The following is a 19,365-nucleotide window of genomic DNA, read 5'->3' on the forward strand; positions in this document are numbered from 1 at the left end:
CTCGTCCAGGCACATCGACTCATTTTTGGCGCTGCATCTGCCAGCAACGGCCATCTTTTTGCGATGCTGGTGGCCATTTTGTATGCTTCCTCCCCCTCGCCGCCTGCCCATGAAGTGCAATATCCAATATACTAACGTCCAGTACGTAGCAAGGCAACATATGATATACGAAAAACGATATGAAATGTCCAGTCTATGGTCCGTACACGTCCATCATCGCTCAGCACCTCGTTCCCATGTCTATTGCATCCAGTCCCAAGTCACTTTCTGTACCAAATTCCTAAGCGTGTATCTCAGCTTGCTCCTTCACTAGAACTGAGAGCAATGTTGGGCAAATCGAAACCATTTTCAGCACCTCGGCGAGATGGCGTCCGAAGAAGAGCGTAAACCGCCGTCTCATGAGGGTGCAATAGAATATCATTATGAACTGGCCTGTCGTATATACCGAAAGGTGCGGCGTCACGGGTCTCTGGATGTTGCTGCTTACTGCCATATTATGCTACTTGCTGTCTTCCCAGACAGGTAAGGTCGATTTCATGCCGTTGTGCTCGCTGAGGAAAATGAGCAATCGTCTCGCTAAACTCGACTATTCCCTTTACTCCAGGTATCGATAAATAAATAAATAAATAAAATGACTTTTCCACACCCTCCATGGTGCTACTACTAACCGCCGATCGTAACTTGATAATGACCTCAGCGTCCGTAATGTTACCGCCGTAACATCAGACTGTTTGGTGTCAGTGCAGAAACTTGCGGTATCGCAGATGACCCGAAGAGCTCTTCATCGACAAATAACCAAGAGCACTAGATGGTGGCGCTGAATATCTGTTTTTGATATGCTAGTTTATATCTGCGCAAAGCAATCAGAGAAGCCGTGGAGAGATCAAAAATGGACGAGAGTGTCGGAGTCTTTGGAAAAAGTAGGCCCAATCATTATTGATTACATAATACAATTATAGTACTTGCGGTTGAAGCCACTACAATACGCACAGATAGTAATTGTGGATTGTTGTTGCATGTTGCCCACCTTTTCCCACTTTATCTAACATCCCATCCCTAACCAGACATGAACCCCTCCAATCCCCAAACAAAATTCTACTCAGACCTATTCCGCGCGCAGCAGTCCCAAGGCCAATTCATCCCGAACTCGGGCAACTCAAACACCTACAACTATGGCGCGACCCCCCTTCCACCATCTGCTGGCCAGATGCCCATGGTAAACAATCCGGACCTGGCCATGATTGCTAGACAGGGATATCTTCAACAGCAACAACGGCTTGCGCAGATGGGCCAAATGGGCGCCCCCAACATGATGCCTCCTCAAGGAGGAATGCCTCCACAGGGACAGCCCCCCGGTTATATGGGCATCAGTCCGGAGATGAGGGAAAAGCAAGCTATGGAAGCCGCTGCCAGAGAAACCATGTTGAGAGAAAAAGCTATGAGGGACGCTGCATTGCATGAAGCAGCTAAGAAGAGGGCTCGAGTGAGTATCAGCTTCGCTCTGTACTGCATTTGGGATTGGGGAAACTGATGAAATTGGATCAAGGCCAAACCAACACCAGCGCAGCAAGCGATTGCGCGCCAGCCAGGCGCATTCCAACCACCCATATCAAACGAACAGTATCTCAAATCTGCACTTACTGCCCCGCCTTCTGCTCCATCAGCAGTGCCTGTCGCGTCCGTACCAGGACAAGCGGCTGAACCAATAGAGCCGTGGGCCGATCCCTTGGATGAGCTTGACCCTCGTGAACTTGCCATGGCAAGATTCAGGAAAAGACACGAGGTCATCAATGAAGTGTTTGGACCGGAGACTGTCAAGGAAATTGTTGCAGCGGGTGATTGGGATTCTTGGGAAGAAATGGAAGAAAAAAGGCTTCAACAACAGGTCGAGCAGCTTGAAAAAGAAGTAGAAGAGCTCGAGAAAACAATGGAGGGCAGCATTGAGGCGTTCAAGGAGAGGCTAGAAGATATTGAGACTGGCGAAGTTATTAATAATGCTTGATTGTATGATAATGTATGTAATGATTACAGGAAGCTTAAAATTATACAAATGCAGTTCTTCGGACACAGGGAGGGTTTCCAACAAACAACATGTATAGCGGATTGTACAAAATAAAGCGAAAACATCTAACATCTATCCAAAGTTCCAAACCTTGATAGCCTCCTCTTTTGTACCTCTAACAACTCCCACAATCTTCTCCTCATCGAACGCAAGGCAACGAATCTCCTTTCTTCCGTCTCTCTCTTCAACCTGATTTTGCGTCCTGGGCGGTTGAGGAAGAAAGAGTGTACGGGCGGCTGATGAGATGGACTGAGGATGTGGCAAACCCTCGCGGCCGGCTCCCTCTTCTTTATCAACCTCATCGCTCTGCGAATAGTAAGGACCAGATGCACCTTTCCAAGTGCTCCGCCGTCCTCCCTCCCTAACTTCAACATATCCCACAGTTTTTCCCATTTTATTCCTCTCTCCACCACCATCATCATCACTATTCTCCATTTGCTCCTCCTCATCATCCAACTCCCATACCAAGACTTTTCCGTCTTTACAGCCAGAAACACACCTCCCAGAGGCCAGCGCTACGGATGCAATAACTGAAGAATGTGTTACGAGCGTTTGGGAGTGCTTGATGATACCGTCATCGCAATCACTGGAGTTGGGTGAAGAGGACGGAAGCGAAAATACCTCGACCTTATTGCCTTCCCCTGCCAATACGCACCACCGCCCATCCGTTCCAACACTCTTTGCCGCACCACCCTTAACTCCCACTGCTGGCCGTATTTTCCTCGGCCAGATGGGTTCGCCAGCCGTAGACTTGGGAGAGACATGGTAAGTTGGTCCTCTGGACACGCTAGGTGTGGATAATGATGAAACAGGCGGGAGTGAAATGGTAAATTCCTGAACGGCAATCGTCCAAGATGAAGGATAGACGGGCGTGGAGTAGGTGAGAGCCGCCTGAAACGACTGACTCGTACCATGGTCAGCCACAAATTGACCGTCGCTATCTTTGCCTTCCGGGAAAGATGGCAAAAGGGTCAAAGTTGCAGGATGGAAGGATACGTCGGACCGCATTGTAGTTATACGTCTAGGCAACTGCCCAGATTGTAGATCAAACACGCTCAAATGAAACGCCTTTGAGCATACTACCAGCAATCGACTGTACATTGAAGCATAAACAATGGGATCACCCCTATCCTGGGCGTACATTCGGCGACGAATGGAAGGCGGCCGGCATTGTCCTGGGCTGATTGCGTCACGCACCCATGTGACACCTCTGTTTGATAAAGCTGAAGACAGGCGTACTGTGAGGACAACAAATCCTCCAGATTGATAGAAAACGGCCATCCTTGCAGGCAGGTTCCTTTCCCCATCCCCTTCTTCAGGGAATGCCACCGCTTGATCAGCACATATTGCTGTGACGTTATCTGGTCTCGACGGCGAACTCCAGCCTGGCGGAGGAGGAATAATACCGATGGGACTGTTGATGTGAGAGGCTGAGGAGGGGTAGCAGTAAACCAATGGAGAGTCGGGAGAAGCAGTGAATATAAAGGAAGGAAACAGGGCGAGATGCTGAGTGCTGGGTTGTGGTAGGAGAGATGGGGCATTGAACAATGGTAAACCCTCAGATGGGTGCATAGAAGGGGATGGCGAAGGAGGTAGGGGCATGGTAGCTTGGGATAGAACATTACCATTTGACCTGAAAAGTAAGGCCAAGGTCAGTACATATGTTTCTAGAATAGCGTCACGAACTTACCAGTTCGTCCCCAACCGCAGCATCATTTTCCAGTCTACTCCATCATTTCTTACGTACTGCCCAATCATCTCCAGGCTTCTGAATGCTTCTGCTCTATTTCCAATTTGTACTTCTTCTGGTTTTCCAGGAGTGCCTGGTAAAGAAGTAGAAGTACTAGATGTTCTAGACGGAGATGGAGGAGGGAATGCCCTTGATGGAAGGCGCGCAATCGGTCGCAAAGAACCGGCTACGGTCACTGGTGTGGCCTGTGGTGACTCTGGTGTCTGTATCAATCTTGACTGGTGTGGATGGGGATATTTGGCTAAAAAGTATTAGTTCGAATACGTGCATCGGGAACGGTACGCGTACCGAGATATAACCTCTTCCACAACTACAGCAGAAGCACTAAGTATCAGCATCTTGGGCTCGTCAACTTTTCGATCTACTCACTTGAGGATCCAAACTCATTATTTGCCAGTATCTGCAGACTCCTTGTACCTTAGCAAGCTCATTTGCAGACAAAAACGATAGTATTCTTAGGAATATCTCCTGAAATGGAAAGAGGTCTGCTATCGAGTGGCGAGCAGCTGCTGACCGTTTTGCCGGAGAGCCAGTGCTTGAAGGAAGGCGTTGCCGCTTGGGCATATTGTAGAACGTAGAGATAAACGCCCTATAATCTTGAACGGTGCTTACAAGCAGAGACAATTTGAATATGAGGATTACCAAGATGGGTTGTACATGCAATGGTACTACATCTGATGCTCAATTCGGCTGGACTTCGGCTCGGCTATATGTCATGACGGGGACACTTTTTTTTACTAACTTTCAACTTAACAAGCATTACAGGCTGAGTCTTAATTAACCGAAATCAGTGGCCCACTTGCCCACTGGCTCGCCAGCTTCCGTCACACTTCTTGGGCTGCTCTCGGCTATAGTGGTCGTCAACCTCTACATTTGTCTAGCATTTCGGCCAAGAGTCAGCTACAACTTACTCTAATTCCTCTATCATCAGCATTTCACTTCCTCAGTCAAATCCTTCCTTGATAATTCATTCCTCAAGATGAATCCCGGAGGCCCCCCATTACTTGCTACGCAGCTTTCACCTGAAGTCTCTCCTCTCTACCCACAATCAGTGATGCACAATAGTAGAATACTTTCTTCGATCAATACTGTGAGTCTCTTCATGATGGCCGCTATACTGTAGTAGTCCCACACGTTCAAAGAGACGCGTGGAGCTCCTCCATCAGAGCTCCGAGCCATTTGCTGATATCCTGTTTTCGCCTTGTGGCAGCTATCTGCCTGTTTCTCGGGATTGATTGCTGGCATTTTGGGTCTCACAAATACGTCCGGTTTCCTTTTGTACTTGCTTTCCTCTGTAGCCACCGCTGGCGCCATAGGATCATTGAAATGTGGGTTCGACATCAGACGCTATGTGCCGGACGCCCAAGTACAAAGGAAGAAACAATTAGCAAACAAAAACAACGGAGTGAAAGAGAGCGGGAAATATGCTTGGAGGGGTTGGTGGGCGCTCATGGGTTTGGGACAAGAAAACTTGCTGGGCTTTTTGTTGTTCTGGATCGGAAGTTATGCGTTGATACATGGTACGCATTCCCGCTTTGTTAACAATAATTCGCTAATCTTCACGCCCTAATAGTGTATGACTGAAGAACTGCATGATGCATGGATAGGAATACATATAGCGGCACTTGTGTTCTGTTGTACATGATGCTTTACCATATAAATGACTGTATTTGTGGTTCTTCTCCGTCATTGACCTCTTAACCAATTGCACTGTATTTGTTCACCAAAAGAGAGCACATCAAACAGCTGATCAGCGTGGTCCACCGGTGCGTGGGTCAATGGGACCCAAAGGACAAAGCGCTGCAGCCACGCGTCGGCCCTCCTCCACTAACAGGTTGTAAGTGGACGCAGCATTTCGCTAAGGACGTAATATCAGCTAGTGACAATATAGAAAAATTGAAACGGAAGCAACTGTAACTCACTGAATCCATCACATCAAGCTGGATGCCCAAGCCACTGATATATTCGCGTAATCGTTTCGGCGCCGGCCATGCCCGTTGTCCGGTACCCAGCAGAAGTATCTCTAAATTGCTCATCAGCTAGGCTTTCCTTGGTCAAATAGTACGCCAGCAGCTGGGGACTGACCCGGTCTCGGTACAAGCATCTCCAGTGCCCCAAATCTCTCCTTTTCCCATCCTTCCCAGACTTTTTCTAAACTGCCCTTCTCACCCGCTTGAAGTTGCTTTGGAGGATCAACGTCCCATAGTAAGACTTTACCAGAATGTAAGATTGCCCCTCCCGGTATGATGAGATTGTCGGACAGGATGAATCCTCTGGGTGTAAGTTTACTGATGATCAGGGTGGGAGAATTGGCATCGGGGTCGGTTGGCGCCAAAATATTCTGAAAGTATCGACGTGACGAGAACACCTTGGAGGTTGCGCGAGTAGCAGGAAGCGTGGCGGGTCGCACGTATGTACGGAAAGCGTGCGCTGAGTAACTTAAAGATGCCATTGTGTTATGAATGATGATTCTGAAATTGATCGGTCGGACAAACAGAACGAAGAGAGTGGCTGAGCGAGCAAGGAAAGAATTATGGAATTATGAGCTCATGAAGTTAAATCGTCATCATATTTATCTCAGCGGTGCCATTCGCTGATTCCATCGGTTCGGATCACCAAGAGGATTCCAGTTCCGTCGCAATCTCTGCTTCGCGCGATTTGTGAAGGTTGTTCATATCGTGGATCTGAATATTTCTGGGACAAACCAACAAGCACTTATTCACGCCTGACCTCAAATAGCCGCCCATTATATACTACATCGTATGTCCTATGCACTCGTCGGCCCTAACGAACCTTTCAACCCTTCAATCCTCAGCTTCCAATCCTACTGGTCAAGCCGCCGGTCAGAAGATCGTCAATTGTCAAGCCATGATTCAGCAGTACATGTGCTACATGTTGGGTGCCGCTACTTGTGAATAACAGGAGATTTCTGGAATTTTGCGCTCAGATTTAACAACAAACAACAAAAGTATGCGGCCTATCTGCAGATCATTTGTGGGCCAAGAGATGGTCTAGTATCCATTTAAGTACTTGTGCTCTCTTCGCTGCCAGTGCAGTCCATGGTCCATGATGGATGATGCTCTTGCCGTTATGTTACTGTATGTGTGTAATATCTTACATCAGAAGAAAAAGTATATGGAGAGCGGGGGCCCGACGACATAACGGGTTCTATGACTATCATTCGGCTGATTTGCCATTCTTTCTTTGTACGACCACCGTAACCACTGACCCTGCTGACCACAGAGCTGCTGTAAGCTTAACAGCTTAGCGTTTTATGGCAAATTGCAACCAGCAGTACTACAACAAAGCAACGAAGACTTTCACCAGCATGCGTAACTACCGCCTTTGGAGAGCCAGACTGGCCAATTCGCCAAGGCATTAGTGGGCAGTGTGCAGTGAGCAGCGAGAATCTGATGAAGCACAGAGAACATGACGATGTCTGAAGACGAGAGACGAAAGTTGGTGATGAATGCACTTGACAATAATGACGATCCAGCCGGCGGCCGACAGGAGCAAGAGGAAGCCGAGATCCGGAATTCAGCCAGCGGCTGTTGCGGATATAAACAGAGCTCGGAAAATAACAATAGTAGGGAATGGCAGCCTGGACCGGGACCTTATGATGCTGACGTGGTTCCTTTTATTCATCAATTTAGCATCGATTTAGGCACAGTTGAAAAAAAATCGCCGACGTAGGCACTGTGACCTCCACTTTCGTTTGTCGATCTTGTTCGCATCATGGGCGAAATATATATATATATATCCATCACCATCAGCCTACGTCAAACCTCTTTCCCCAGAACCAGTCCTCCATACCCCTACATCCAGACGTCTTACACACTCTCTCATCCTTAGTCTGTTTATAATTCCTATGATCACACACATGCAAGCTCACCGAGCCGCTTCAAATCGCCCTCTCTATCCTCCGAGACCTCCTCCAGGCATTAAGCGAAAGCTTTGGGAATGGAAGTGAGTTCATTTTTGCTTCACCTCAAAAGGTAGTGTTATTTGTGTAGTGATCTCTAATCCGCGCCCTATTGCAGGATCAAATTTGACTGCATCTTTGCACTTTCTGTCATGTGGCCTGGCGAACAAATGGTGATTTGTAAGTTGCTCGCTTCGCTTGTCAGTCAAACGAACAACAATTCCCGGCACCCCGTGCCCCAAATTTCGCCCTCCCATATTTTCTCCTTTTATAATTCACATCCCTCTTGAATCCATACAGGTTCTCATTGCATTGGTGTCCATTTTGGTGCGTTCACTAACGTTGTCTACAGGCGCTATTTTTGCCATCATTGCCTTGCTAGTGCTTGTTTATGTCTATAACTATCTTCCCAGTCAGATTATTCACACCTCTAAGCGACTAGGTTATTATATCCATGGAGACGAAAAAACTGCACACTTCACGGTGGAGGTAGGAAGGAACATTCTTCACGGTTGGACTACTATCAACATGAATGGAAAAGGAGATCCGATTCTCGCATAAAAAGAGGAAAGCGAGGGAACAACGTCAAATAACACCACAAAGCATAGCGATCGACGGCCAAGGCAGTATATTGTAGCATACAACAGTCGGAAGCCTCCGGAGAATCATAATACCACCAATTAGTATATTAGTAATCCCCGCTTATCCATGAATTCTATAATAGAGTTAATAGAGGTCATCGACATGGGTACCCACTCGATTGCGCATGCCCACACTTTCTGTCTTGGCTCATCCCCATCGGTGACCTTGGTTAACCGCCTGCCATTTAGCCGTACGTAGTTGTCGCATGATTTTTAGCAGCTACAGTTACGCACCCAACAACGTTTGACTTTTACAGGTATCAGTACTCGGACTGCGACAAGTGTGAAGGACAAGTAAAAGAAAGGATCCTCAACAACCAAAATTATAGGCAAGGCCGATCTGTCGTTTGTTCAAAATGTATGTCATGATGGTTAGGTTAAGACTGCACACTCTAATTGGCTATAGTTACAACCACTGAAGCCGTAACTCATCGTAAACCCGACTCTGACTTGTTATACACATCGATCCTTTGCAAGGGTCCCTCCTTACTGCCCTTTGCACGCCATTATTGGTAATCCTTTCATTGCCTTCTTGCTCCCCTTTTAGGTGACTCAGTGGTCTCTATCGTCGCGGTCTATAGAAGAAAAGGACATTTGGCGATAAGCAAATATTTTCTCGTATAACACCCCTTACAGCAACTGACACTTATCTGTCCTATCAAGATATTTCTCAATCTGCAAGAATAACAGTCTTGTTTGACTTCAGCGAGCGATCCCCATAGCAAGCACTACTTCGAAGCTGACTTACATCATCATGGACCCTTGGTCAATCTTTATCGATACCTTGTTCCTTATTCTCACCCTACTCCTAATCCCTTCCATCTCTCGGACGCCTCAGCTCAACATCACCCCACCTGATGATCTTTTGATTTCTCCGCCAGCTAGCCCCCTTTCGCCAATGACACCTGCTAGCGCCTCAAGCTCCCACTTGACCGTACCTGGGGTTGATATGCCTTTTACGGTTCCCAGTATTACCTTAACTCAAGACGCACCGGAAACCTACTTCCGTCCTAGACGCTCATCGTTCGGTAGTCTAACAAAGCGATTCGGACACAAGCGCAAGTCTGTGAGCTTTTCGGTCTCTGCAATCGATGATGTTCTTCCTCCCCAAGCATTCCCTAATAAACGTCGACCGCCAACTCCTTTTGTCAAGGGTCCCAAGAGCCCGAGTCCCAATGTGAGCCCCGCAAACAGCCAGCCTGGAACGCCGACCCCTGTGATAGCTGGCGTTACCGGGGAAGGTACAGTACAGAGCATGACGCATAGAAAAGATATCGAAGATGCAACGGGCGTGAAGAAGAAATGGCTGATGGCATAATGAAGGCCCACAATGCGGATGATAGATGAGGTGACAAAAGGATAACACACTCTTTGATTTTAAAAAGAAAATCTTTGACGAACAATAACTTTATGTAGCCCATGTATCAGTATAATAGACAGTTTGATGGACAAGAAAACGTACTGTAAAATAGCAGTTAAAGTATATTAATCTTTCATCCTCCATATAAATATGGACATACCCTCCCCCACACCGACAATCCATCTGGCCCCCCTCGGACTTATTGTCACATTGCAGATCCCTGTGCGGTATTGGGATTTCAACCAAGGCTCCCGGTTCTTTGGCCAAGGAGAAGTCGTAGGTCTCAGCCTCCAAGGAACAAGCAAAGAATTATGAGCCGAGCCGGCCGCTGACCTGGCCTCGTTTTTCTCGTCAGGAGAAGTGATGTATTTGCGCTTGATCACCTGTCCGGTCGAAGTTTTTTTGCGAATTTTTGACCCTTCGCTGTTTTCTTCCTCAAGATCTACAGAAACGTTATAGATCTCGGGCTTGGAGGGACGTAACTCTGTTATTGGTCGAGGGGGTCTTCCGTCTCTTGCCATCAAGAAGTTATACAAACGAACCTCGGGATACCAGTGTTTTCTCATCTCCCTGGGGTCCATCTGATGCGGGCAAGCGAGGAGTGGGTCAGTGACCATATTACGACTGTTCGGAAAGCGAGCCAAATCTGCAGGGGTAGGGTGAAAACCACGATGGAGATGCGGATGACGGAACCACATATCGGTCAACGTGTTGACACGGCTAACAACCATAAATGATCCTATAGGGAATGTCAGTGTAAAGTAAAAGGTGTTAAAAAAAAGAAAAGAAAGGCAAGCATACCAGAGTCAGAATAATCACTGTAAGAAGCCGGTTCCATGCTCAGAGGTGCGTACTCGTCTTCTCTGAAGTATCGGGAGTAGCTTAGCCATTGCCATGTCACCATCACCTTATCACCACGTATGATAAGAATGTCATCCGTTATCCTTGATAAAATGCCTTAGTAACAGTCGAATTTGACCAAGTCCATCACTTACCATTCGATCCAGTCCAGAAAGCCGTAATGAAGGCGACTTGTGGAAAAGAGGGGAAAGTACATAATTATCGGTCGATAGCCAAGAGGGGTCGGGATCGGAACTGGTGACGGATCAGGGAAAGGTGGTAGAGGCCAAATTTTGGCTGTATAATCCATACCGCAGGTAGCGATGGCCCTCTTCGTGGGGTGAAAAGCCTGTGAAAGTATCAGAACTTGTCGTCTATGGATGTAAAGACTGTATTTACACATGAGACCACATAGGCACGATGTCCTCCTTTCCCTTCGCCTGCTAGTACAGCGACAATAACATTACCTTCATCGGCATCTGCCATTGGATAATTTTCAGTAGGAAGATCACCAGGAGGTGGCGATGGCGCATCCGAGCCCAGAATATTCCATATTCTTGTCGATCGATCACTCGATGTCGAGGCCAAAATATGTGGGTTCAGAGGGGCGAAAGCGAGGCAAAGGATTTCCTGATATTATCATCTTAGATTAGACCAGAAGCTAGGAGCTGCGTTGGGCGGAACTCACATCTCCATGGCCTTTCAGAGTCCTGATACATCGTTTTGTGATTATGTCTATGATGTAGATCAAGGCATTCGCACCTGCGACGGCAATAAGTGGATGACAGGTGAAGGGATGATAGGTCCAAGCAAGCGTGTAGAGAGTATCCTGTCAACTGTTAGCTAGTTCGTCATGAATTGTCGAAATATGATTACATCTTCAAAACTCATGTCCAATACTACTCTCCAGGGTTGGTTAGCCTCGCACTTGCCTATCATTAACTAGTAGACAGTCAGTGAGGAATGGAAACAAATGAATATCTAGTTTACCTTGTTAAGCCCGCAGAGCGCCACGGTGTCCTCAAAATCGTCCCATTTCCACTGGTCTAAGCCGTCAGGCCTTTTCCATGGTCTTAAAGCTCCTACGAACGGCCAAAACTTGACGTCGTCGTATCGATCCAGGTCATTGGTAAGTGAATCGCCTTGCTGTATATAGGTTGAGCGTCTCGCTTGCCCATGTTTGAGATAAATCAACGTACGTGTATTATAGAATGTATGACATAAGGGTGCGAGGTCCAGCGCTGTTTTGAGTTGCCGGCATCCCTTCTGTACCATCTGGATTCCTGTTCGGCGGACGAGGGAGGAGAATGTGTAGCTTCTGAGTCAAAACCTATTGTACTCCGAGCGGATTCTGATCTTGTGGGCATTGAGGGTGTCAGAGGTATAGAGGAATGCCAGGGAGATTCCGGTCTTGGGCATCAGACGGAAGACTCAGAGTCAAAGACTTTATGTTTATGAGGAAGTCTGCAAAGTGGAGGACGCAGCGGACGCGGCTGTTTTGCTACTTATTTGGTGCCGCTGCCACTATTATGTAATACGGAGATGAGCGATGGCTGATGGCTATGGGAGGGTGACCTGGGCCGACGGGAACCGAAGAGGATTGTCCGATAAGGATATGCATCTCCTGCTGAGTGGCTCATCTCTCAGGCTGTCCCGTGTGTGTTCCCCCCTACTCCAGTAAGCTCCCCCCTCCATCCATTCCTTCTGCCACTCTCCCACACCGCCCGGCTCCTTTCACCCTTCGACTCGACGACTACATCAGCTTCAACGAACGTGCTCCGATAACATCGCACTCGTATAAGATACGCTCAGATATTACTTCTCCATTCATACGAATCACGTTCGCCACCTCCTATATAGTCCATTTGCTTCTACAACTGCGTTATTCTCTTCCCCCAACTACAAGCGTATTCGAACCTTGGATCATTATCGGCATCACCCTTTACCTCGCCCGAGCAGAGTCACCATGTCCAAGATCAATATCTCCAATCACCCTCTGATCCTCTCAAAGCTTACCCAGCTAAGGCTTCATGACCTTCCTCCCAAAGACTTTCGTGAGGGAATCAGGATTATTGGGTACGTCTACTGTGATGAACCGTGTTATTCAGGTAGACTGACAATTTTGTGTGATAGATCAATGCTCATTTACGAAGCGGCTCGTGACCTTCCCTTAAGAGATGTACCTGATGTACGCTATAATTAATACGGAACATGTGCACTGAAATGGGAACTGATATCCTGCAGCTTCGATCCCCTATCGCTCCCTTCACAGGCCAAACCATCCCCTTGCGCATTGGCCTCTCTCCCATCTTGCGAGCCGGTATTGGACTAACCGATGGTACGTCTCATCACAGTCAGGCAAAAAACTATACGGAGTCCTCATCCCATGTGCTGCAGCTGCGCTTGAGAGCTTCCCGGAAGCCACTGTGCTCCATCTTGGCCTCTTCCGAGATAAAGTGTCATTGCAAGCTATCGAGTAGGTAGTCGATCACGTTTTAATACCCCATCCTGGCTTTCTGTTGATGAATCGCTGACCAACCTATGACCAGATACTATTCAAAGCTCCCCTCTCAGGTCACGGCCGACCTCGTATTCCTCCTTGACCGTATGTTTCTTTTACTATGGCAGATTATTGGTGTACGAAGACTTACTCGTATGCGGCACAGCCTTGATTGCCACTGGAGGGACTGCCATTGCTGCCTTGAACATGCTCACCGAGTGGGGTCTGGACCAATCGCAGATCAAGATCGTTTCAGTCCTCGGCTCAAAATTGGGAGTAAAGAATGTGCAAGATGAATTCCCCAATGTAGAGGTCAGTGTTGCACCGTGTAAGCAGAAACAAAAGGTTGACGTAAGGATAGATTTATATCGCCGCTATCGATGACGAGCTTACCGACAAAGGCTACATCTCTCCCGGACTCGGTGATGCCGTAAGTAGTGACTGCCCTTTTTTGCTTTAGTTGATATGTTTGCTTATTTTTGAAATTCGTAGGGCGACAAACTGTTCAACACTTTTGCTCATTAGGAATTGCCTATCAAGAAATAATTCTTATCGCGATCATTTGTACAAGGCCAAGGGTAGCCCGAAATCAAGTTGTTTCCATACCACCATGCAAAGAGTCATAAGCATTCATCATATCACATCTATCTGCGGAAACTGTACTCGACACAACTCTAAAAAGGAGATACACTTCTATACGCCTGTCTAATTTTATTCATCCCTTCTAATGCCGCCTCTCTCTCTAAGATCCTTCATACCAAGTGAATGCCGTCGTCGTCCAGTACCTAGCCAGTTTTTCCAGTTGGTTGTACCGGTACCAACAAACATGACTACTCGGTCTCTTGCCGCACCAGCAAGGCCATCACCATGGCCTGCTGCAGCGTCCCAGTGAAGACCAGATGTTACACCGTCTGTTTAGTCAGATGCATTTATGAGCCAAAGAAATGTTAATAAGAGTACGAGAAATACTCACGGCGCTCAAGATACTTTCTGACCCTCTATTGAAGTTCATTAGAACTATAGAACTAACAACGGTCGCATTGAAATTGTACTCACAGCAGCATCGATAATGATATCTTGCCCACCGAGGAAGAATGCGGTTTTCTTTGGATCAGCAGCGTCGGGAATCTCCTCGATGAAGAGCGTGTTTTCCGTCCAGTCAAAGTTCTGATGTAGAGTCAAACATAATAATCGCAACCGTAATTGAAAATCATACAACTCACGCGCTGAATGTAATTGGCGATTCCTACCTCGGCGGCGATAAAGTAATACAACAAGAGTTCCAAAGCCTGCCACATAATAATTAAGCCGTCTTCGCAAAACGGATAAAGCGAATAACTCACAGTTGACGGCTTTCTATAGCAGAAAGAATGACACACATCGCCCTCCCAAAGACAAAATACTACCGGGTCAACGAATGTACTTCTTCTTATTAAACTTGGACAATCTTTTAATACTGGTCCCTGGGTTAACGACAAAAGTCAAATGACTAATTATCAAATACTCACTCCAAGCATGCCCGACACTCCCATTCGAATGACTCAACATGGACACACCGCCGATGACCTTCTCCCTATCATCTCCTTCCTCACCTTGTGCTTTACTCTCGTCATCGCTTCCATTCCAGAATCCCCATTGACGGCATATATTTTTCATGGCAGTGACCAATTCCGGCCTAGTCCATGGTCGGAGGTGTCGGTGATGAAAAAGTGCTTGGGATGTATGGGGCGACAGAGGTATAAGGAGAGGATGAGTAGGAAGCGATTGAATGAGGTGTTTGATGAGAAGATGGGATTGAAGCTGACAGGGACATCAGTTAACTGACGCAACCAAGCAGATAATCATGACACACCAGCCCAAAACCTAATCCATGAAGGTAAACTACGGGCATGGCATTAGGAATTTTGCGGCCTTTTTCCGGGGTCCAGTTTTTGGGTATGCGAATGAGGTATCTGCAAGGAATGAGTTACGAGATTTTTGCAGATACACATTACTTACTCAATATCTCCTTCACGATACTACGCACTGTTTAGTCAAAAGGTCCACATTCTGAAAAGAACAAAACTTACGAGCCCCATTCCTTGATAAGGGTATACTACCTCTCGAAGCCAAAGGTTCACGAGGTTCGAAAAGGCGTATAAAATGAGCGGCCTACTTCTAGCCTAGATATACAATCAAAATGTGACTTTTATTCCCAATGATTGCTCTTACATTAACTGGATCCAAGGTTAACCTCATAACCTCAACCTTGGATGTAAACCCTTCTTCAAAGTCCACGCCAGTTCTTGCCTCAAGCAATTTGGTTGCCAAGTCAATGAAAGCCGATTGTTCCTTGTTCGCCCTTACATCCTCCAGTGGCGATCCATAACAAGACCAAGCAAGCCAAATTTGAACGTTCACCTTTTTGATCGATTCCCAAGGGGCATGATTGAACCAAGTCCTCATTCTCTCGCGGAATTCGATCGCTCGACGATCCCATTTGTGTAGCTTGACGATCTCTCCGTTTTGAATAATGCCCTCATAGACCCATTCCTCTTCCATAGGTTTCAATTTCCCCTCAATTTGATCCCTCAACATCCTCTCGCGATCACCCTCTTCTTCCTCGACAAACGCGTCGATCACTGCCCTTTCGGCGTGAGTCATTTTCCCTGTTCTTTTCCTCTCTCGAAGACCAACTGACTCTTCATACTCTCGATCCCGAATGTGATACAGCTCGGCAACACTAATAAATCCCTTTTGGTAGTCTTTTTCAGCTCTCTCGGCCGCGGCGTCTATCCCTGCAGGATCCACGTCATTGTGGGCAAAGACCCCTTTGGGAGGAGTGGGATATTTCAAACCAGAGTGGAAGACTCGTTGTATGAGTGCTGTGCGGAATTCGTCAGAGACATTAGAAGGGGGAGAAGGTCGTTGGACGAAAGAATTTAGATAGGAGAGGTAAATTGCAAAGAGAGCTTCTGTGAGAGCATAGGCAGCGAAGAGGGTGGCTGTAAGGCCGTGAGGATACGGAGACAACAAGATGAACCATAAGAGATATGCGCTAAGTTTGTCATTCGTCAGTTTGGCTGTATCCGATTCTCGAATGTCAATCTCACCAAGACATTGGGGTTATCATCCAAACCGTAAGGACCAAACCCATTGCAATATAGTATCCTCTGTTAGGCTTGCGCGGTTCGAGATATCGGGGATATTTCTCGTCCGGCAGGGGCGTAAGCTGAGGAAGATCGAAGAGAAGAAGGTCGTTATCGACCTCGTCTGTATCTGCAACGGACATGCCTGAGTAAAGATCGATGTCCGTAGCTACTGGAGAAGGGATAAGTTGCGATGAGAAAAGAATAAAAAGAACGAAGGTCCACGCGTTCGGCTGAAAAACCCCACGACCGCCGGCTCGTGCCTGAGATTAGATATGTGATTTGGCTTCTGCAGACAGCCTCAGCCTGCAGAAGTTATTAATGATGGTGGAAGATCAGCCTCCTAGGCCAGGCAGACTGAACATAAATACCTGGGCAATGGCGGTAGCATGTAGCTATCTGCTGACTAAGAGCACCGAGGTCCGGGCGAAACACGAAGACAAAGGAACTCGAGCACTGTTGTTGCTCTTCGTCATCGACGTGCTTTATTTTTCAGATGATGTGAATCTCATGATGACAGTAATGACATAAGTATTGTTTGATGCTACACATTTGAATTTAGAAACACAGCATACAGGCAATCTAGACACAAGAAGACTATCTCAAGACGAAAAGCATGTACAGTCTATCCTTCACCTTGCCATAACAGGACACCAAAGCCAGCGCAAATCATCCCCACGCCGATAAATGTCTGCAGGTCAGGGAGTGAACCTATCCACAACGCGTCGACTATGGCAACGAGGCCTATAGCCAGCAGATTTGCGACTGAGGAGGTTGTAGGACCCCATATGCCGATTAGGGCCATAAGACCTGCGTTCTAATAAATGATTAGTAAAGGCATCCGGGTGCGCATATATCAACACTCACATATATCGAGCCTCCCCAAGCTACCACTTCCAGGCCTAACCAGATTTTTCCGTCTGATCCAGGCCATTTGAATACTTCATATCCCATCCAGTCCAGCCATATGATAGGGGGCCAAAGCAAAAGCAATGTTGCTATACCGATGCAGCTTGTGAGAAAGTTCGCATGCAGTGCTGGAGGCAAGGGTACAGGAGGTTCTTGGTCGTGTATTCGTCGGGTTGATCCGGACTCCGGTATGATAAGTTGAGAGATAGATGTATGTCGGCGAAGAGGCGATTCTTCCACTACGGGGGAAGATGATTCCAGAGGAATATCGGGTGTGGATGATGCACGATGATGACGGTGGTAGAAGGCGCTCGGTGAAGAGGCAACTTGGGCAGCATTAAATGAGGGTAGCGGGGAATAATCATCATCTGATGGTGTTGGCGAAACTCCTCCATGGCCTTCCGGAAGTGCCAATTTGTAGATTACTTCATAGAGTCCAAGGGCAAGAGCACCTATAGAATATATCTGAAATTAGAAGAGTTGGGCTAGCGGTCATCGGATGGACTTACCGAACAACATTATGCTATCTCCAAGAGCCCTCTTTCCCGCCTCCTCCCCACCCTCATCCATTCCGTCTATGCTGATGATTATAACTCCCATAAATGCTAGAATGATACTCCACACTGTCACTTTGTTTAAAGGCTCTTTGAGTAGGAGCAAACTGAATCCATAAGCCGCAAAACTACTTGTCGCATAGATGCTGGTAATGTCTACTGGCGTCGAATATTGCATGGCAATAAACCATGATATTGCAGGTACAGTGACCAAAATAGTAAGAAGTATCACTTTGCGGCACCACCTGGGAAAGATCGTGGACCAAGAAGCTGTGTAGTCGGCTGATGTGGTTGGGCTAGCGAGTCCCAGTTGCTCGGTAAGAACATGGCGTATGGATGAGAGATACGCGACTACAGGGACCGATCCGGTGAGAGAAAGATATAAAAGATGTATCGGGAAGATGAACGAGAAAGTCGAGTGGGTGAGATAGAAGGAGAAATATGGCTGATCGTAATGCAGCTCGGCCGCGACGTAGTGCGCGAATTCTGTTTGAGCTGCTGAAGCGATGACAATCCCACCCAGTATGAAGAATGGCAGGGGGGAAATCGTCATGGCCAGTTTCCTGGATTATTTGGCACTGGCTTGTTATTTCTTGGACAGATCAATGTATAAGCGAGTCGTCAAACAAAGGAAATCGGACGAGAAAGTCAACGAAAGCAAAATAACTACGGAAGCAGATCAAAAGGCGATCAGTGGTAACAACTAAGTTCAATGGCCTGACGAACGAATGCAGACCCACTCTATACGATGTGCACCGACTAACTACAGTCCTGCTACAAATGAAATTTCTACGAAGTACAACTACGAATAGCCGTGATGATGTTGCTGCGGTACAGCCTCTAGCACCCGGCCACGCAGGTATCTAGCACCGCGAACACACCATGGTTCGCCGCGAACTTAAGGACCATCAACGCCAGCGTATTAACACTCGCTGCTTATAGCATGTTCCCTCACCGCTTTGTCCTTACAACGAAACGATGCCTTGCCGATCAAAGCGATGTCATATCTTTCAAGTGATTCGCACCATTGGTCTTTAGATATTTGTTGATTATTGACTGCTGTTTTACGTCGTTTCCGTCCTGAAGTAAGCACATCCGATACTCTTTTTCTTTACCGCATCTCCGCTATTTTATGGCCTTCTATTGTTGACTGAATGTTTATTGGATAAGGCAACTGTAAATAATGGGTGTCGGTACTGAAACGACATTCTCATTTAATAATCAGGTGTCTGCAAGGTACAAGACGATATAACTCAGAAGGCTGGGTGTATGGGGGACTTTTGCAGGCCCAGTACGTATGTGTGCGGCATGTGGTTGGCTGCGAATATCGTTTCTGTTTTAGGCTTATTTGATTACCTATATGCTATGTACTCGCTGATTAGAAAAAGGAAATGTATTTTGTAATGGAGTTTAGAAAGGGGAAGATCAGAGCTCCGCGTTAATAAGTGCAGTAAATCCGGGAGAGTCGGGACACCCGCGGCAATCATCACAGGAGGTCATCATTATAATTCATTTCCACGCAGAAACCTCAGCTTATCACCCAAAGCTCCTTTCTGCATCTCGCCCATCGCATCGCACCAGCTATGCTCTCCCTCTGACTCGGCCACACCACACATCCTTCCACGACAGCTACCACGACAACCACACCCACACCATGGTCAAATCCAACCAGCCACTCCAGATCCGCCTTACCGAGCCA

At 47.2% G+C, this 19,365-nt stretch overlaps 10 protein-coding genes and 1 non-coding gene; 5 read left to right on the top strand and 6 right to left on the bottom strand.

The window, feature by feature from the left end:
• Positions 1-910: 910 nt before the first annotated feature.
• CNAG_02350 (hypothetical protein) lies at positions 911-2,100 on the top strand. XM_012194361.1 has 2 exons: positions 911-1,483; positions 1,547-2,100. The coding sequence occupies exons 1-2, from the start codon at positions 1,067-1,069 to the stop codon at positions 2,000-2,002; spliced, it is 873 nt and encodes a 290-aa protein (XP_012049751.1). The 5' UTR covers positions 911-1,066; the 3' UTR covers positions 2,003-2,100.
• On the bottom strand, positions 1,979-4,463 carry CNAG_02349 (hypothetical protein). XM_012194705.1 has 4 exons: positions 4,182-4,463; positions 4,101-4,122; positions 3,753-4,053; positions 1,979-3,695 (listed from the first exon to the last, which is right to left on the bottom strand). The coding sequence occupies exons 1-4, from the start codon at positions 4,374-4,376 to the stop codon at positions 2,135-2,137; spliced, it is 2,079 nt and encodes a 692-aa protein (XP_012050095.1). The 5' UTR covers positions 4,377-4,463; the 3' UTR covers positions 1,979-2,134.
• Positions 4,464-4,622: 159 nt separating this feature from the next.
• CNAG_07987 (hypothetical protein) lies at positions 4,623-5,539 on the top strand. XM_012194873.1 has 3 exons: positions 4,623-4,902; positions 5,023-5,332; positions 5,386-5,539. Exons 1-3 carry the CDS (start codon positions 4,792-4,794, stop codon positions 5,394-5,396), a joined length of 432 nt encoding a protein of 143 aa, XP_012050263.1. The 5' UTR covers positions 4,623-4,791; the 3' UTR covers positions 5,397-5,539.
• Positions 5,389-6,475, bottom strand: CNAG_02348 (hypothetical protein). XM_012194704.1 has 3 exons: positions 5,898-6,475; positions 5,735-5,835; positions 5,389-5,670 (listed from the first exon to the last, which is right to left on the bottom strand). Exons 1-3 carry the CDS (start codon positions 6,262-6,264, stop codon positions 5,563-5,565), a joined length of 576 nt encoding a protein of 191 aa, XP_012050094.1. The 5' UTR covers positions 6,265-6,475; the 3' UTR covers positions 5,389-5,562.
• Positions 6,476-7,494: 1,019 nt separating this feature from the next.
• Positions 7,495-9,819, top strand: CNAG_02347 (hypothetical protein). XM_012194362.1 has 4 exons: positions 7,495-7,778; positions 7,853-7,914; positions 8,087-8,733; positions 8,782-9,819. Exons 1-3 carry the CDS (start codon positions 7,681-7,683, stop codon positions 8,293-8,295), a joined length of 369 nt encoding a protein of 122 aa, XP_012049752.1. The 5' UTR covers positions 7,495-7,680; the 3' UTR covers positions 8,296-8,733; positions 8,782-9,819.
• Positions 8,717-12,018, bottom strand: CNAG_02345 (polycomb protein EED). XM_012194703.1 has 11 exons: positions 11,775-12,018; positions 11,566-11,721; positions 11,452-11,517; positions 11,264-11,404; positions 10,975-11,205; positions 10,731-10,924; positions 10,537-10,679; positions 9,838-10,474; positions 9,124-9,781; positions 9,020-9,066; positions 8,717-8,950 (listed from the first exon to the last, which is right to left on the bottom strand). The coding sequence occupies exons 1-8, from the start codon at positions 11,940-11,942 to the stop codon at positions 9,861-9,863; spliced, it is 1,713 nt and encodes a 570-aa protein (XP_012050093.1). The 5' UTR covers positions 11,943-12,018; the 3' UTR covers positions 8,717-8,950; positions 9,020-9,066; positions 9,124-9,781; positions 9,838-9,860.
• Positions 12,019-12,199: 181 nt separating this feature from the next.
• CNAG_02344 (uracil phosphoribosyltransferase) lies at positions 12,200-14,017 on the top strand. XM_012194702.1 has 8 exons: positions 12,200-12,651; positions 12,709-12,763; positions 12,820-12,913; positions 12,973-13,051; positions 13,125-13,180; positions 13,242-13,387; positions 13,437-13,505; positions 13,568-14,017. The coding sequence occupies exons 1-8, from the start codon at positions 12,542-12,544 to the stop codon at positions 13,598-13,600; spliced, it is 642 nt and encodes a 213-aa protein (XP_012050092.1). The 5' UTR covers positions 12,200-12,541; the 3' UTR covers positions 13,601-14,017.
• CNAG_12557 lies at positions 12,833-13,377 on the bottom strand. The gene is made up of 2 exons (XR_001045830.1): positions 13,115-13,377; positions 12,833-13,044 (listed from the first exon to the last, which is right to left on the bottom strand). It is a non-coding gene; the product is annotated as a hypothetical RNA (non-coding RNA).
• On the bottom strand, positions 13,659-16,566 carry CNAG_02343 (hypothetical protein). XM_012194363.1 has 11 exons: positions 16,168-16,566; positions 15,287-16,112; positions 15,145-15,237; positions 15,074-15,093; positions 14,928-15,027; positions 14,584-14,875; positions 14,419-14,531; positions 14,299-14,364; positions 14,132-14,242; positions 14,049-14,073; positions 13,659-13,986 (listed from the first exon to the last, which is right to left on the bottom strand). Exons 1-11 carry the CDS (start codon positions 16,344-16,346, stop codon positions 13,787-13,789), a joined length of 2,025 nt encoding a protein of 674 aa, XP_012049753.1. The 5' UTR covers positions 16,347-16,566; the 3' UTR covers positions 13,659-13,786.
• Positions 16,567-16,696: 130 nt separating this feature from the next.
• On the bottom strand, positions 16,697-18,421 carry CNAG_02342 (hypothetical protein). XM_012194701.1 has 3 exons: positions 17,622-18,421; positions 17,071-17,564; positions 16,697-17,020 (listed from the first exon to the last, which is right to left on the bottom strand). The coding sequence occupies exons 1-3, from the start codon at positions 18,217-18,219 to the stop codon at positions 16,829-16,831; spliced, it is 1,284 nt and encodes a 427-aa protein (XP_012050091.1). The 5' UTR covers positions 18,220-18,421; the 3' UTR covers positions 16,697-16,828.
• A 734-nt stretch (positions 18,422-19,155) lies between these two features.
• The window catches only part of CNAG_02341 (cyclin binding protein), a 4,253-nt gene continuing 4,043 nt past the window's right edge, over positions 19,156-19,365 (top strand). The window contains exon 1 of the mRNA XM_012194700.1: positions 19,156-19,365. This exon is cut by the window's right edge and continues 181 nt beyond it. Within this exon, the coding sequence (XP_012050090.1) occupies positions 19,321-19,365 (45 nt within the window). The 5' untranslated portion in view covers positions 19,156-19,320.

The sequence above is a fragment of the Cryptococcus neoformans genome, chromosome 6 (assembly GCF_000149245.1).
Source record: "Cryptococcus neoformans var. grubii H99 chromosome 6, complete sequence".
NCBI lineage: Eukaryota > Fungi > Basidiomycota > Tremellomycetes > Tremellales > Cryptococcaceae > Cryptococcus > Cryptococcus neoformans.